The sequence below is a fragment of the Podarcis gaigeae genome, assembly GCF_964106915.1.
Source record: "Podarcis gaigeae genome assembly, chromosome: 14".
Taxonomy (NCBI): domain Eukaryota; kingdom Metazoa; phylum Chordata; class Lepidosauria; order Squamata; family Lacertidae; genus Podarcis; species Podarcis gaigeae.
Genome location: NC_139690.1, coordinates 13,707,602 through 13,721,740, shown reverse-complemented (window position 1 = coordinate 13,721,740; position 14,139 = coordinate 13,707,602). Strand labels below are relative to the sequence as shown.

General features: G+C 44.6%; 1 protein-coding gene across 2 annotated transcripts in view; it reads left to right on the top strand.

Annotated features, from left to right (window-relative positions):
* SHC4 (SHC adaptor protein 4) overlaps nucleotides 1-14,139 on the top strand; it is a 56,080-nt gene that overhangs the window by 37,304 nt on the left and 4,637 nt on the right. For both annotated transcript variants that reach the window (XM_083712668.1, XM_083712667.1), the window contains 6 exons: nucleotides 141-194; nucleotides 886-937; nucleotides 4,364-4,490; nucleotides 6,883-7,060; nucleotides 8,924-8,984; nucleotides 13,230-13,409. In XM_083712668.1, the coding sequence (XP_083568794.1) occupies nucleotides 141-194; nucleotides 886-937; nucleotides 4,364-4,490; nucleotides 6,883-7,060; nucleotides 8,924-8,984; nucleotides 13,230-13,409 (652 nt within the window). The remainder of the gene's footprint in view (nucleotides 1-140; nucleotides 195-885; nucleotides 938-4,363; nucleotides 4,491-6,882; nucleotides 7,061-8,923; nucleotides 8,985-13,229; nucleotides 13,410-14,139) is intronic.

The following is a 14,139-nucleotide window of genomic DNA, read 5'->3' as shown; positions in this document are numbered from 1 at the left end:
TGCTCCTAATCCCTTCTTTGAATTGTTATACTTACTGTTGTTCATTTGAGATTGTGAGCCACTTGGGACGCCATTTTGTGGGAAAGTGGCATACCAATAAACAGATGACGACAATGATGTTGTTGTGGGTTTTTTTCCAGATTATTGCGAATCACCACATGCAGTCCATTTCATTTGCTTCTGGAGGTGATCCTGTAAGTACAAACTTCTGAACTTCAAGAACCTGTTATAACACACTGTCTGTCAGTTGTCTCATTTCATATGTGACTCGTTTCCAAGTTAAATTGTTCCCTGTCTTTCTGACCCTTCTGTGGTTTTGATTAGGAGAAAAGGCTCATTTTAAATGATAACTGAGGGATTTGTTTCATATGGAAAAGCTTGTAGTTTGCTTTTCCTTGACCATTAAAAACATAATACTTTGTTGTCACTCTGTTTTAGGCCATTTCCAGATGACTTGTTTATTCATTCATCCTGATTTGTTTGTGAGGAGATTAGACTATATTGGCTATTTAATGAGCGTTCATTCTGATTATTTTTTTGGCTGGGAGGTTAGATGACGTTGCATCAAAGCAAATGTTATCCTCCACTTGCCAGTGCATTTCCCCTTCATCTTTGTTATTGCAAAAAGCCTAATTTCTTGAAGAAATAGGTTTGTTGAGCAAGGCTTCCTGACCAACTATAATTGTGCAACCTGATTTTTGTGTCTATTGAATCCTGCCCGAAAACAGCAATAGTCTGGAAGTGTCCTTAAGTATCCCTGCTTGCTTTCTTGTAAAGTGGGGTGGGGGTGGGGGTAGGAGTCTGCTGTAAAATAGAATGACCGCATTGTAGTGGCTTAAGCTCATGAAATAAAATTACTTTCCTTTTTGGCTTTGCGTGTTTTAGGATACAACGGACTACGTTGCCTATGTTGCTAAAGACCCTGTTAATCAAAGAGGTAGGCGCAATCATTTCCAGTAACGTTGCACATATAAAATATAATAATTTCCACTCACTTTCCATGTGCTTCAAAATGTTGCCATGAGACGACCATACTTTGGAGGGAGAGCCAGGTACAAATGGTAGAACTGAAATGATATACAGTGGTATCTCTGGATGTAAACAGGATCTGTTCCAGAGCTGCGTTCGCATCCAGAAGCGAACGCAACCTGTGTCTGCGTGTGCACAGGTTGCGATTTGGCGCTTCCGCGCATGCGCGTGATGTCATTTTGAGCATTTTGGGTGTCATTTTGGGTGGCGAAACCCAGAAGAAACGCTCTCCATTACTTCCGGGTCGCCACGGAGTGCAACCCGAAAATATTCATTCTGAAGCTACTTCAACCTGAGGTATGACTGTATAATAAAAAGGTAAAGGACCTCTGGATGGTTAAGTCAAGTCAAAGGCGACTATGGGGTGCGGTGCTCATCTCACTTTCAGGCCAAGGGAGCCAGCATTTGTCCACAGACAGCTTTCCAGGTCATGTGGCCAGCATGACTAAACCACTTCAAGTGCAATGGGACACCATGACATAAACCAGAGCGCACAGAAACGCCATTTACCTTCCCGCCGCAGCTGTACCTATTTATCTACTTGCACTGGCGTGCTTTCAAACTACGAGGTTGGCAGGAGCTGGGACAGAGCAACAGAGCAACGGGAGCTCACCCCATCCCAGGGATTCAAACCGCCAACATTCAATCGGCAAGCCCAAGAGGCTCAGTGGTTTAGACCACAGCGCCATCTGCGTCCCAGTATATAATAAAGACATGCTAGTTTGTGGAAACCAGTGACTTTAAAGTTTTGCGATAACTTTAAACAGTAATTTAACACTGTTGTGGCAAACGGCAGGACTCTTTGGGCAACCTCACCCATGATGCCTGGTGATAAGGAGACCCCTTCCTCAGAACTAGGCAAGGCATGCCCATGCTGCCACTATGTCAGGAGCATGCAATCGTTAGGTGAGGGGAGGTGAGGGAAGAGGAGTTGTTGTCTGTAGCCCATCTCGGGCAACATGTTGTTTACTGGTTACACTGCTTACTGGTTTTCCTGATGAAAATCCTTCCTTGCCGGCCAGGTTCTATTTGCCCAGAAGGTGAGCTGCCTGCCACCCTAGGGCAAATAGCAGCTGAGGCAATTTTAACTAGGTACCGTATTTTGTGCTCTATAAGATTCACTTTTTCCCTCCTAAAAAGTAAGGGGAAATGTGTGTGCGTCTTATGGAGCGAATGCAGGCTGTGCAGCTATGACAGAAGCCAGAACAGCAAGAGGGATTGCTGCTTTCACTGCGCAGCGATCCCTCTTGCTGTTCTGGCTTCTGAGAGTCAGAATATCTTTTTTCTTGTTTTCCTCCTCCAAAAACTAGGTGCGCCTTGTGGTCTGGTGTGTCTTATAGAGTGAAAAATACAGTAAATGTGGGCTGGGGAGAGTTAACCTCCCCTCCCCACACTGCAGTCCCAGTCTGAACCAGGCCCTCCTGGAGCAGATTAGTTTTGTTTTTGGTTTAGTTAAAGATATGGAAATGCAAGCACACATTGCGCATATCATTTAGTTAAGTTTTTATTCTACCACATACAGTGGCTTTCAAATATGTGAACCTTTGTGGAAAACAGGGTGCATAGGATTTTTGGTGTGAAAACCTTTCCTCCTACCTTTGTACAAGAAATCCCAAGGTCCATTAGTGGACAGGGAAAGTTAAAAACACCCAAGAAGAGATCGTTGGCTTTATTCTTTGATAGCTTTCTTATCAGAGTGGTCTCAAAGTGCCATCTGATGGCTAAGATGGGGAAATGTGGCTAGTCGATACCATAATGCTGTTATACAGATCTGTGGTGTTACTGCATTTGGAATATTTTGTTCAGTTCTGATCACTTCACATCAAAAAAGTGATATTGTAGAGTTGGAAAGGATTCAGAAAAGGGCAACCAAAATGATCAAGGAGATGATGACTTCCCCCCAGGAAGAAAGTTTGAGTATTTTGGATGGTTTTAAAAGAAAATTAGGTCCAGCACTGAGGGCCTTCTGGCAGTTCCCTCACTTTGAGAAGCCAAGTTACAGGGAACCAGGCAGAGGGCCTTCTCAGTAGTGGCACCTGCCCTGTGGAACGCCCTCCCACCAGATGTCAAAGACAACAACAACTACCAGACTTTTAAAAAGACATTTGAAGGCAGCCCTGTTTATGGAAGCTTTTAATGTTTGATGCATTACTGTATTTTAATATTTTGTTGGCAGCCGCCCAGAGTGGTTGGGGGAGCCCAGCCAGATGGGTGGGGTATAAATAAAATAATAACAACAACAACAATAATAATAATAATAATAATAATAATAATAATAATAATAATAAGGCCATCAATGACTGTTAGCTTTGATGGCAATGCTCTGCCTCCATGGTCAGAGGCAATAATTCCTCTGAAATCCAGTTGCTGGAAACATCATGAGGGAAGAATGCTCAGGTCCTGCTTGCAAGTTTTCCACAGGCATCTGGTCAGCCCCTGTGAGAACATGATGTTGGACTAGATGGGCTATTGGCTTGATCCAGCAGGCTCTTCTTATATTGTAATTTATGTTCCTGGAAATATATATTTTTAAGAGTCATTAGCAAGGCAACAGAAAATATAATAATGTGACTATGCAAATCAGTGTTTACATTTGCACCTGGAGTACTGTCTAAATGACTCCAGGGATTCCAAATATATCAGATGTGGAAATGAGACATCCAAAACAGTTTGTGCCAGAATACCCAGGACAGAATACCTCCTGTCCTGAAGATAAGCTATAAAAATTAACAGTGCAATTCTATGCAAGCTAACTCAGAAGTCATTCTATATTCAACGGTGCTAACTTCCGGATGAGTGTGCTCAGCATTGTGGCTTAAATTTTGAACATAGTAGAATTTACTCCCGAAAGTCTGAAGTAATGATTAAAATCCTTATCTCCCTAAAAGTATTCTCCAGTATACCTCCAGAGCCAATGTCTGTACTTGGCCCGAGAAAAGATGAACTATTAAATTCCTTAGCATAAGGAAACCACTGCCTCAAAGAATTAAGCAAGCTCTAAAGAGCAAACAGATATCAGTAGAGAATGATGTTTGCAATTGCCAGCTGATTATTCCAAGCTCCACTTCCATCTTCCACCATTTTGTTAGTGGCTCCACCTCTGCACAGCCATTTTGTAATTGGTGGGCTTCAGGAAATTTCAACCCTCTCAACAGATCCCCGTTGGAAAGTTTGAGAACTTAGGTTAGATTTGATTCCTTTGGAATCAGTACTCTGGAAACTGTTCTAACCTTCACTTCAATGGAACTTTTACCTGCACAGACTCCTAAGCCTTTTAATATATGACAACAATTTATTTGTTTTCCACAACTTTTCTCTGTTGTTGTTTTTTTAGCCTGCCATATATTGGAATGTCCCAGCGGAATAGCCCAGGAAGTCATAAATACCATAGGGCAAGCTTTTGAGCTCCGTTTCAAACAGTACTTGAAGAATCCATCCACTTTGATTGCTTCCAATGAAAGGTCAGCATGGTGCTGGGAAGTAATGTGAATATACATGCTGTTTGCATGCTGATTTCAAGGGCCTTGCAGTGTATCTCTTTCTCTCTACATCTCTACTGTCCCATACCTTGTCATTTACCAAGAGAGCATCATGTCAGGGCTGGGAACGCTCAGGCCTGGGAGCCAAATAAGGCTCTTCTCATATCTGGCCCCAGGACACACTGCTTCCTATAACTGAGTTGCAGTCCTAAAGGTGACCTAAAATAAAATCCCATGGAAAATAAAACTCCGAGGAAAAATCACAAATAGATTGTAAATTGTGCAGAAGAGCACACAGCTTAGTGGCAGAGTTCATGCTCAATGTGTGTGGGTTCTAGGTTTGTGCAAGTTCTAGGTTCAAGCCCCACATACTCCTGGTAATAGGATGTCCAGCAGCGCTGCTTTGAAAGACCCCAGCCTGTAGACCTGATGCCAGTCACAGTAGTTAACACTGTGTTTGTTGGATTAGTGGTCTGGCTCTGTATAAGGCAGCATTTGCCAAAGTAGTGCCCTTCGCATGTTTGGGACTATTACCATCATGTTGGCTGGGGCTGATGAGAATTGTAGTCCAAAATATCTGGAGGACAACAGCTTGAGAAAGGCTGGTGGTATAAGGCATGACTTATGAATAGGTTGAGTGCTCCGCACTTATAGGTGATCAGATGTGAAATGTTGTCCATCTATTGCTCTGCAAATTGAATGGCTGCTTCTCCAGCCATGGTGAATTATACAATTAAATTCTTGAATTATATACTCCTAACCAGACTACTTGAACTCTGCCTCTTTCCTGTTCCCGGCCGTTTATAAAATTATGTTCTCATTATAAATTAAAAAGCAGGATTCAGGATTAGCCGCATTACATTTTTACAGAAAAGACACAGCAAAGTTTGGTTTTTTTGCCCCTGGGAGGAGGGGGGTATCCAAATGGAAGATTTTTCAGATTTCTTGGTTGCAACTACAATGTAATTTATTAATATTTTGCTGCAGTTCCAACTGCAGCAAAATGCTACATTTATTTATTTAAGGTGTTTATCTACCACTTTCAGAAGGACCTCACAAAGCAGTTTATAAAAGATTGTTTAAAACTTTGATTTTTAAAAAAATGTTACCATTACATTGAAAGACATGAATGGGGAACCATTGTCATCTTAAGGGCCACTTTCACTTCTGGGCAACCTTCCAAGAGCCACATGCCAGTGGTGGGAGGGGCAGTGGATGCAAATTTTATTATTGTACAGTAAGCTGCAGACATTGACACAAAGCTCTCTGTCCTCCATTAGGACAAAAAGAGGCATTATCAGAATACAAGAACATATTTTCACGAGGCTAAAATACTCAGAGTGAAAAGCAGGTTGAGTGAAGGGTGTGGTCAGAGTGGGGATTTTGAGGGCTAGATAGAGAGGCATGGTGGGCCATATTTGGCTCCCAGACCTGAGCTACCCCACTCCTTTTGAAAGACTCCACCACAGAAAAGGCCCACTTAGAAGCTCTACATTCTCACTTAAAAATTGCCGTATAGACCTGTCTGAACTTTAAGAAAAGCCTGGGGAATCGCACACTCTGTGCCACTCGGTGAGTGAGCATAACAGGGGCTTTTTGGTGGTGGTGCCAGATGTTTGGAATAACTTTCCTACGAAGATCCTGCAAAGCTATGATGTATATCTGTCATCACATAAAAACTTTTCCTTTCGTGAAGTTCTTTAATGTTTAATTTTATGGCTGCCTGGCTTCTTTGTTTTATTTTTATTTTTTATATAAATTTTTATTCAGTTTTTCCTTTACAAATTAATCAACACAATCATGTTCTCAAATTTCCAATTTTTGTACTTCCACCAGCTCCTCCACCAATCATCTATATTTGCTGTCTTTTATGCATTTTCTCTACATAATATTGCCAATTAAATATTGTTTCATCTCTATTTCTTTTTTACAATACATCTTCGACTGTCACAAAACCTCTTTAAAACCCACTAGCGTTATCTGTTCATCACAGATGTTTTCCAGATAATCCGAAAACTTTGCCCAGTCCTCGATGAACTTGTGATCCCTCTGGTATCTAATTTTCCCAGTCATTTTATCCAATTCTGCATAGTCCATAAGTTTCATTCTCCACTCTTCAATGGTCGGTAGTTCCTCTTGTTTCCATTTTTGGGCCATTCTGGCTTCTTTGTTTTAGATTTACTTCTTGCCTTTGTTTATGCTGTGAAGCCATTCTGGGAGTTCCATTAGCAGAAGAGCAGAATCTATATAAAAATACATTGTTAATGCATTCACTGGTTGATTTGATTTAATGTTGTTTGAAACTACTTGCAGCTCATTTTATGACACACATTTGAAAGTTGTGCATTTTGTAATGTTGATTAATTTTGAACAGAGAAGTGGTTAATCTTGGTGGATCCACGTGGAATATTCAGGATAAGGAAGATCATGAATACTATAATGAAATCCCAGGGAAAGAGCCTCCTGCAGGTGGACTATTAGATGCCAGGCTGAAAGTACCCACAGAACAAAGAACTAAGTGCCCTGTGCACTATGAACAGCAATATTGTCCAGTAAGTGTGTTTATTATTGATAGGACATTATTATTATTTAACATTATTTAGACTTCTTGATTGCTTGTTACTCAGAGTTTTCCAGGCAGCTTACAACACACTGAAAACATAGATGCATAATACCATAAAAAACAGAACAAGCAACTGCTGTAAGAGCGAAAGGAAGCTTGGCAGTACACTAACAATAATGACACCATTTCAGTCTATCACATTCCTGGGGGGAAATGCAAGTATTTCCCTGGTGCTGAAAATAGGTCAGTGATGGTACCAGGTGGACCATACTGGGGAGAACATTCTGCAGATGGGGAGCCACAACTGAAAAGGCCCTTAACAACATGCCTTGCACTGAAATTTAACTGTATGAGAAGAGATCTCTTTAATTCACTAGAAATAACTAGAACAGACTTTCCCAAGTTGGTGTCACCCAAATGTTTTGGCTCCTCATTATCTCTGGCCATTGACCATGCTGGCTGGGGCTGATGGGAGTTGGAGTTCAACAAGCTGGGGAAGGCTGCACTATGTCAAGAGTGACATTTGGGCTGAGCAAGACAGGTAAGCTGTGAGACATTGCTTAGATAGAGAGATAGGACTTGGGAGGCTGTCTGAGGCTCAAGTGTCAACCTAGACAAGGAGAAATGCAGGTGTTGTAGTCCATATCATCTGGAGGGCACCAGGTTGGAGAAGTCTGGGCTGGAGTCTCAAGCCAAGAAAGCAGCAACAGGGGGGCCTTCTAGAGCAAGCCAGCAAAGATAAAAACGTCAGACTCTTGCTATTTATACCTTGCTTGGCCAACCCAGAAGCCAGTGGCAAACCTACATTTTTGGGGCCCAAGCTTGAACTGTCATGGGGCCACCTTCACAACCAGCCACAAGGTCTGGATAACCACTGTTGCTTTCTTCAGTGAGGTTGTTCCATGACAGATCACCACACTTTTACAACATCTGTGCTGCTGACTGTCCAATTTTGGGATTGTTGAAATATAGGTAAAGGTAAAGGGACCCCTGACCATTAGGTCCAGTCGTGACCGACTCTGGGGTTGCAGTGCTCATCTTGCTTTATTGGCTGAGGGAGCCGGCTTACAGCTTCCGGGTCATGTGGCCAGCATGACCAAACCAGAGCAGCGCACGGAAATGCCGTTTACCTTCCCACTAGAGCGGTACCTATTTACCTACTTGCACTTTGACGTGCTTTCAAACTGCTAGGTTGGCAGGAGCAGGGACAGAGCAAAGGGAGCTCACCCTGGCAAGGGGATTCGAACCACCAACCTTCTGATCGGCAAGTCCTAGGCTCTGTGGTTTAACCCACAGCGCCACAAAAAGTCCGTTTCAGTCCTGCCACTCCAATTAGGTCTACAAGACCCAAAGTTTTTAAGCCATGTGGACTGAAGTTGCTTCTGTGGCCCTTCTAGGATTAGGGGCCCTGAAAGCTTAAGCTTCATTAGCTTTGTAGTAGATCCAACTGTTGCACTGTCTAAAGAAGTACCATACTTTCTTTCATCTTTCTTGGAACTTACAGCAGTCAGCCACTTTGGATGAGACTTTCTCTACTCCGTGCATAATTTTACAAACCATCCTCGAGTCCTCCCTGACCTTTTTTCATAAACTAAAAAGCCCCAAATGTTATACCCTTTCCTCATAAGGGAGTTGTTTCAACCACTTGATCAAATTGGTCGCCCTTTCCTGAACCTTTTCCAGCTTTTGCCGTGAGCACAGCACCAAGGATAGGTAACATGTAATTTGTTAGGCAAAACTGTTTGATCTGGATGTGTGTGTTTTTTCTCCAAATGAGCCTCATAGGATTTGATTTGACTGGACATTAAAAAAGCAATGAACACCCTATATAATTAATTTCTGCTTCTTTCAGACTGGGAGCCCCAAATTCACAAATATTTATGAAAACTGCCCAGAGGAGAACAAGGCAGTAGGTAAGTAACCTGTAGGTTCCTAAGAAGTAAGTCACATACAGCCCTCTTCATGGGGGAATGGAATATGTAGACTCAAGCTCTGTCCTGCCTTTGGTCAAGCCTGCCTCTGCCTCTTCTTCCCCTTTGTTAAGGGTGTTTCAGAATTCCATTAGAAATAGGGGTGGAAATTGCCACAATTCAGTCAGTAATGGAGATAATGCAAGCAAATACGAGACATGATTCTTTGGGGGAAGTAATGAGCTTTTAATGTGTGCTTTACAGAGAAACACAGCCTGGTTAACAGAGTGCTTCATGATGGAGTGGGGAGGGGGGAGAGAGAGTTTCTTCAGCCTTCCACCTAGGTTGAATGAATGAGTGGTTGGCAAAGGGAACCGGGAGGGCTCTTTAGCTATGTCTTTCTGCATTAACTGTTGAGTGAAGTGGGGTGGAAAACTGAGGCAGGTACAGGCAGAAGAGGATGTACACTCATAGCTGTCAACCGTCCCTTACTTGGCGGGAAACTCCCTTATCCCTTATCCCAGTGCCGTGTCCCGCTGCTGTCCCTTATTGATGACGTCCCTTAAATTTCCCAGGTTTCAAAGGAAGCAGCTCCTCTCCCTCCCTCCCTGCCGGCCAGGGAGGAGGGAGGCTCCAACTGTCTTGCTTGGCTGTGTTGCTCACCCAATAAGGAGTCTAAGAACGACTGGGAGGTGGAGCTTGCATGCCTTGGGCCGATCAAATTGGCCGTGTTGCCTGGGGACTCGCCTTTGCTCAGCACTTGCGCGTCGAGGTCACCAAGACACCCCCCCCCCCCAAGAAAAACACAATTGACACTTAATTTTTGTTTAAGGTTTTGGCATAATTTTGGCCACAACTTTATTCAAATTACAGCAATGTGAGTGGTTGCTTAGGCATTGGTAGCACTAACTGACCCCACACGGGGACAGCTCTGACATTCGCACCCCCCGCGAAGTCAGAAAGGGTATGTCACCTGAGGAGAGAGATGGGACTGGGAACCATGCCTCACCTCTCCCCAGAATGCTCCCAGGGGCTTGCGTGGCCCTAGCCCCTTGCCAGGGGGTTTCGGACAAAAGCATGGGGAGCCCCTGGGTTCCTTTAACGGAAAACCCTTGAAGCAGCAGCAGCAGCAGCATTTTGGAGGGGCAGGCACAGCCAAATCCATACCCATCCACCACCAGAAGCATTTTGGAGGGGCAGGTACTGCCGAATCCATACCCCTCCACCAACCAATTCCAAGACCAATGCCTAACCGCAAACCTTACAAGTTGTGACGATTTGCTACGCAGTAGGCAAAAACCAAGTGGCACACACTAATCAGCCAAATGGACAAAATTCCTACCAGCCCCCTGCCCCAAAGCAGACGACCCCATGATAGGCATAGGAAGGTCAAGCAAACAGCCTAAAATTAGGGAAGGGAGGGCGGGTGATCCGAAGTAAGCAGCGAAAAGAGGAAGTTCCTCGCTGTGAGCATTGTATTTAACAAATAGGGCTGTCAATCAACAAATGGCAACATCTAGATTTCCCCAGTTAACAGCCCGCCCCTGCTTAAAGGATGGCCAAACCATTTGCCTAGTAACAGTGAGTTGTCCTGTCCAGCGGCATAGCGTGGGTTGTCAGCACCCGGGGCAAGGCAAGTAATTTGCGCCCCCTAACCCCTAACCTGCCGTCGCTGCCAGCTTCTTCTTCTTGCTGCTGCCTGGTCTGGTCTGGTGTGGTTCTCTCCCGCGCTCAGCGCTGCGTTGGGCGGCCACTGCACTGTCCCTCCCCCAGATAGTCCCTAGCTCTCTCTCCGCACCGCACACCTGGCACCCACCCCCTCCGCAGTGGGCGGCGACCCGGCGGCTCGGCTCGGATTCGCACAGCCAGCACTGCAGTGAGAGAGAGTGAGTGAGCCAGGTAGGGGCAGAGAGCTGCGAGTGCGAGCGCCCCCCCCAGATGTTGCGCCCGGTGCGGCCCGCCCCCCCTGCACCCCCCATGCTACGCCACTGGTCCTGTCAGCCCCGCCCGCAACCTGTGCTCTCCATGAGGGAGAACACACTTTCCCAGCGGAGAGGTGAAGGTGGTTTTCCTTGCTGCATCCCCTTTGCCGGGTTGCTGCGCTGTGGGAACCACCGCTTGAGGCTTTGTTTGGCTGCTGACTGGGCTTTCTGCCTTTGGCTCGGAGGGGCTCAGAAGTTGAACATACCTGTGCTTGGAAAATCCCTTATTTTGGCTGCCGATCTCTTATTTTTGAGGCTGCTGGTCCCTTATTTTCAAATCTGTAAGTTGACAGCTATACCCCAGAAGCACACTCCATTGCCTCTTGAGAGAAATGTGTACACTCCTTGTCAAGAATGTGGCATATGAACTAGGCGTTTGTTTCAAAGTGCCCTGGAGCACATTTCTACACAATCACCATAAAGGGAAATGTCCAGAGAGAACCATAACACTCCTTTGCATGACATTTCCAGAGCCGTCTGTAGGCATCAAATGTTTCCATTATGATATTTCATAGATATGTCTCAATGGGCCCCCATTTCCAAGGGAACCAACCTTGGCCACTTTTACCGCTGCTCATTCACTTGCACTCTCTCTAGGCTCAGTCCTCACAGCCACCCAGAAGGAAAGTAAAAAGGCAACAGAGGGTGCTGCTGCACCTCCTCACTCTTGTTTGCATACTGAGAAGGAGCAGGTGAGCCAAGGAGGAACAACAACATGAGAAAGTAGTAGTGGGTCTGCTGCAGGGACGTGGGCCTCAGCAGATGTCCGATTATATCTGACGCCACCCTTGGCTTGCTCTACTTGTAACAGCCAACAGCTGTCAGGCAACATGCTGCCCTTGCCGTTATTTGAGATGCTTATAACACTAAGGCCATAACTTCCACATTTCACACAAATTCAGGCAACAAAATTTAGCTGATTTTCCTAGAGAGGAGAGGGAGATCTGGAGCAGAGATGGAGAGGAGACGCTTAACCCTTTCCTCATTCTTGATCTTATCATTATATCCCCTTCCAGAAGCTGCTTTGCTTTAGAAAATGTAAGCATCAGGGGCTTTTTAGATCTGTTTGTGTATGTAACGTAAGGGAGCCAGTGTGGTGTAGTGGTTAGGAGTGGTGGACTCGTAATCAGGTGAACCCGGTTCACTTCCCCACTCCTCCACATGCAGCTGCTGGGTGACCTTGGGCCAGTCACACTTCTCTGAAGTCCCTCAGCATCACTCACCTCACAGAGTGTTTGTTGTGGGGGAGGAAGGGGAAGGAGAATGTTAGCCGCTTTGAGACTCCTTAGGGTAGTGATAAAGCGGGATATCAAATTCAAACTCCTCTTCTTCTTCCGCCCTAAATGATGATGTGTGCTGTGCTTGTTACAGACTTTCTAAATTTTGTAATAGATGCTGTAATTTTAATATTGCTATGTGAGCCATCTGGAGGATTTCACTCAGTGACGGGCCTTGGGGTTTCAAATTTCCGCAGCGTCCTATGTGACGCCAAAACTTGGCACCCCCACCTTCCGTTCTACCTAAGTTGCAGAGCCCCCAAGGCTCTATGCAATCAAACAAGTTGTGCTACCCTAAATCTGTCTCTGTTCCACTGGGATCATAAGATGATAAATGCATTTATATGCAAACTTTACCCCAGTATATGTATCTTTGTACATACTGCTTGGCTGGTGAATTGCATTTCAAAAATCAGAGAAGTGCTAATTTCAAAGGAAGGGTAGATTTCAGTTACAGAATATTTCAGAAAGTACAAATTAGGTTCACCTCTAAATGCAAACTGAATCAAATGTCTTCCTCATCCCTACTGAGTCTGGGACATTATACATGCTCTTCCCTATTGTGGTTCTGAGCTGATGGGATTTTAGTGGTAGAAATCAGTTCACAACATCACAGTTCGATATTGGTGTTTACAGTGGTGTAGCGTGGGGGGTGCAGGGGGGGGCCGGCCGCACCGGGCGCAACATCTGGGGGTTAGGGTTAGAGGGCGCAAATCCACGGGATAGGGGGCGCAAATCCATGGGTTAGGGGGCACAAATTACTTGCCTTGCCCCGGGTGCTGACAACCCACGCTACGCCACTGGGTGTTTATGTAGGATAGCCTGGTATGCTAGAAATTCATTTTTTCATATGTGCTGAAAACATATAAGTAGGCCCATGGTTTTTTTTTTTAACATGTATTGGAAGAACGCATTTGGAAAATGTCAAGTGTTTTACTAATGTTTATTGTGAAATAAAGGAAGTCTCTTTCTATTGCAATTAATTGCAGATGGCTGCACTGAACAAGGGCAGGGAGGAAAGAGAGATGCTTCACTGCTGAAAAATGCAAGCAAAATGGATCTTTTTGACGACCCTCGATATATCAACACTCAGAATTTGCAGACCATACCTAGTACTACCAGAAGCTGCAGTACAGAACAGACCTGTGGCAGCCCTGTTCACCATTCAAGTACGTTCATATTCCTACAGTACATGCCATGAGGCTTTAAAAGAAATGTGAATCCTTGCAAGCCTTTCAGGCTTTTTGAAACCTGCTAAGCATCTGTTCTTGATATGAGACTCAAGATGAGCAATGCCAAATTTAGCATTAATGAAAACAATGAGCAGTAACAGATGACCATTATTACTCAACACACAGTGTACATATACCCTCTTCATAAGCTGGTGCTTCCACTTCCCTGCTTCTCTGGATTTCTGCCCTTCTACACACATGAAGCTGCCTCATATCAGGTCCATCTGTTTGTTCTATTTATATCCCATCTTTCCTCCAAGGAGAAACTGAGTACCTGGTTCTTCCCGTCATGTGATAAAACAATCCCATGACTGCAAGCACGGGGCAAGAATCCTAACAACCACGACCCCTGGCTTCACATTACATCTGAGCAATGGATTGTGGTTTATTTCACACCAAGCAAACCTTGATTGGTAAGCTAAGAATAAGCTTGATCTTATCATTGAGGTTTGTTGGGAGTGAAACAAACCACTGTGGTTCGGATGTCAGGAATAATGGTTTGTTTCTCCCCAGTACAAGCAGGGAACAGTGAAAAAGGTGCCCTCCGTTTACTGTGGCCAGTCTCCTGTCCGCACTCCTTACATTTACTAGTTACGGTAACTGTTTAAATAATAACAATTGTGCAAGCCACTACACTACCCTACAATTTAAAAATCCTTTTCTCATT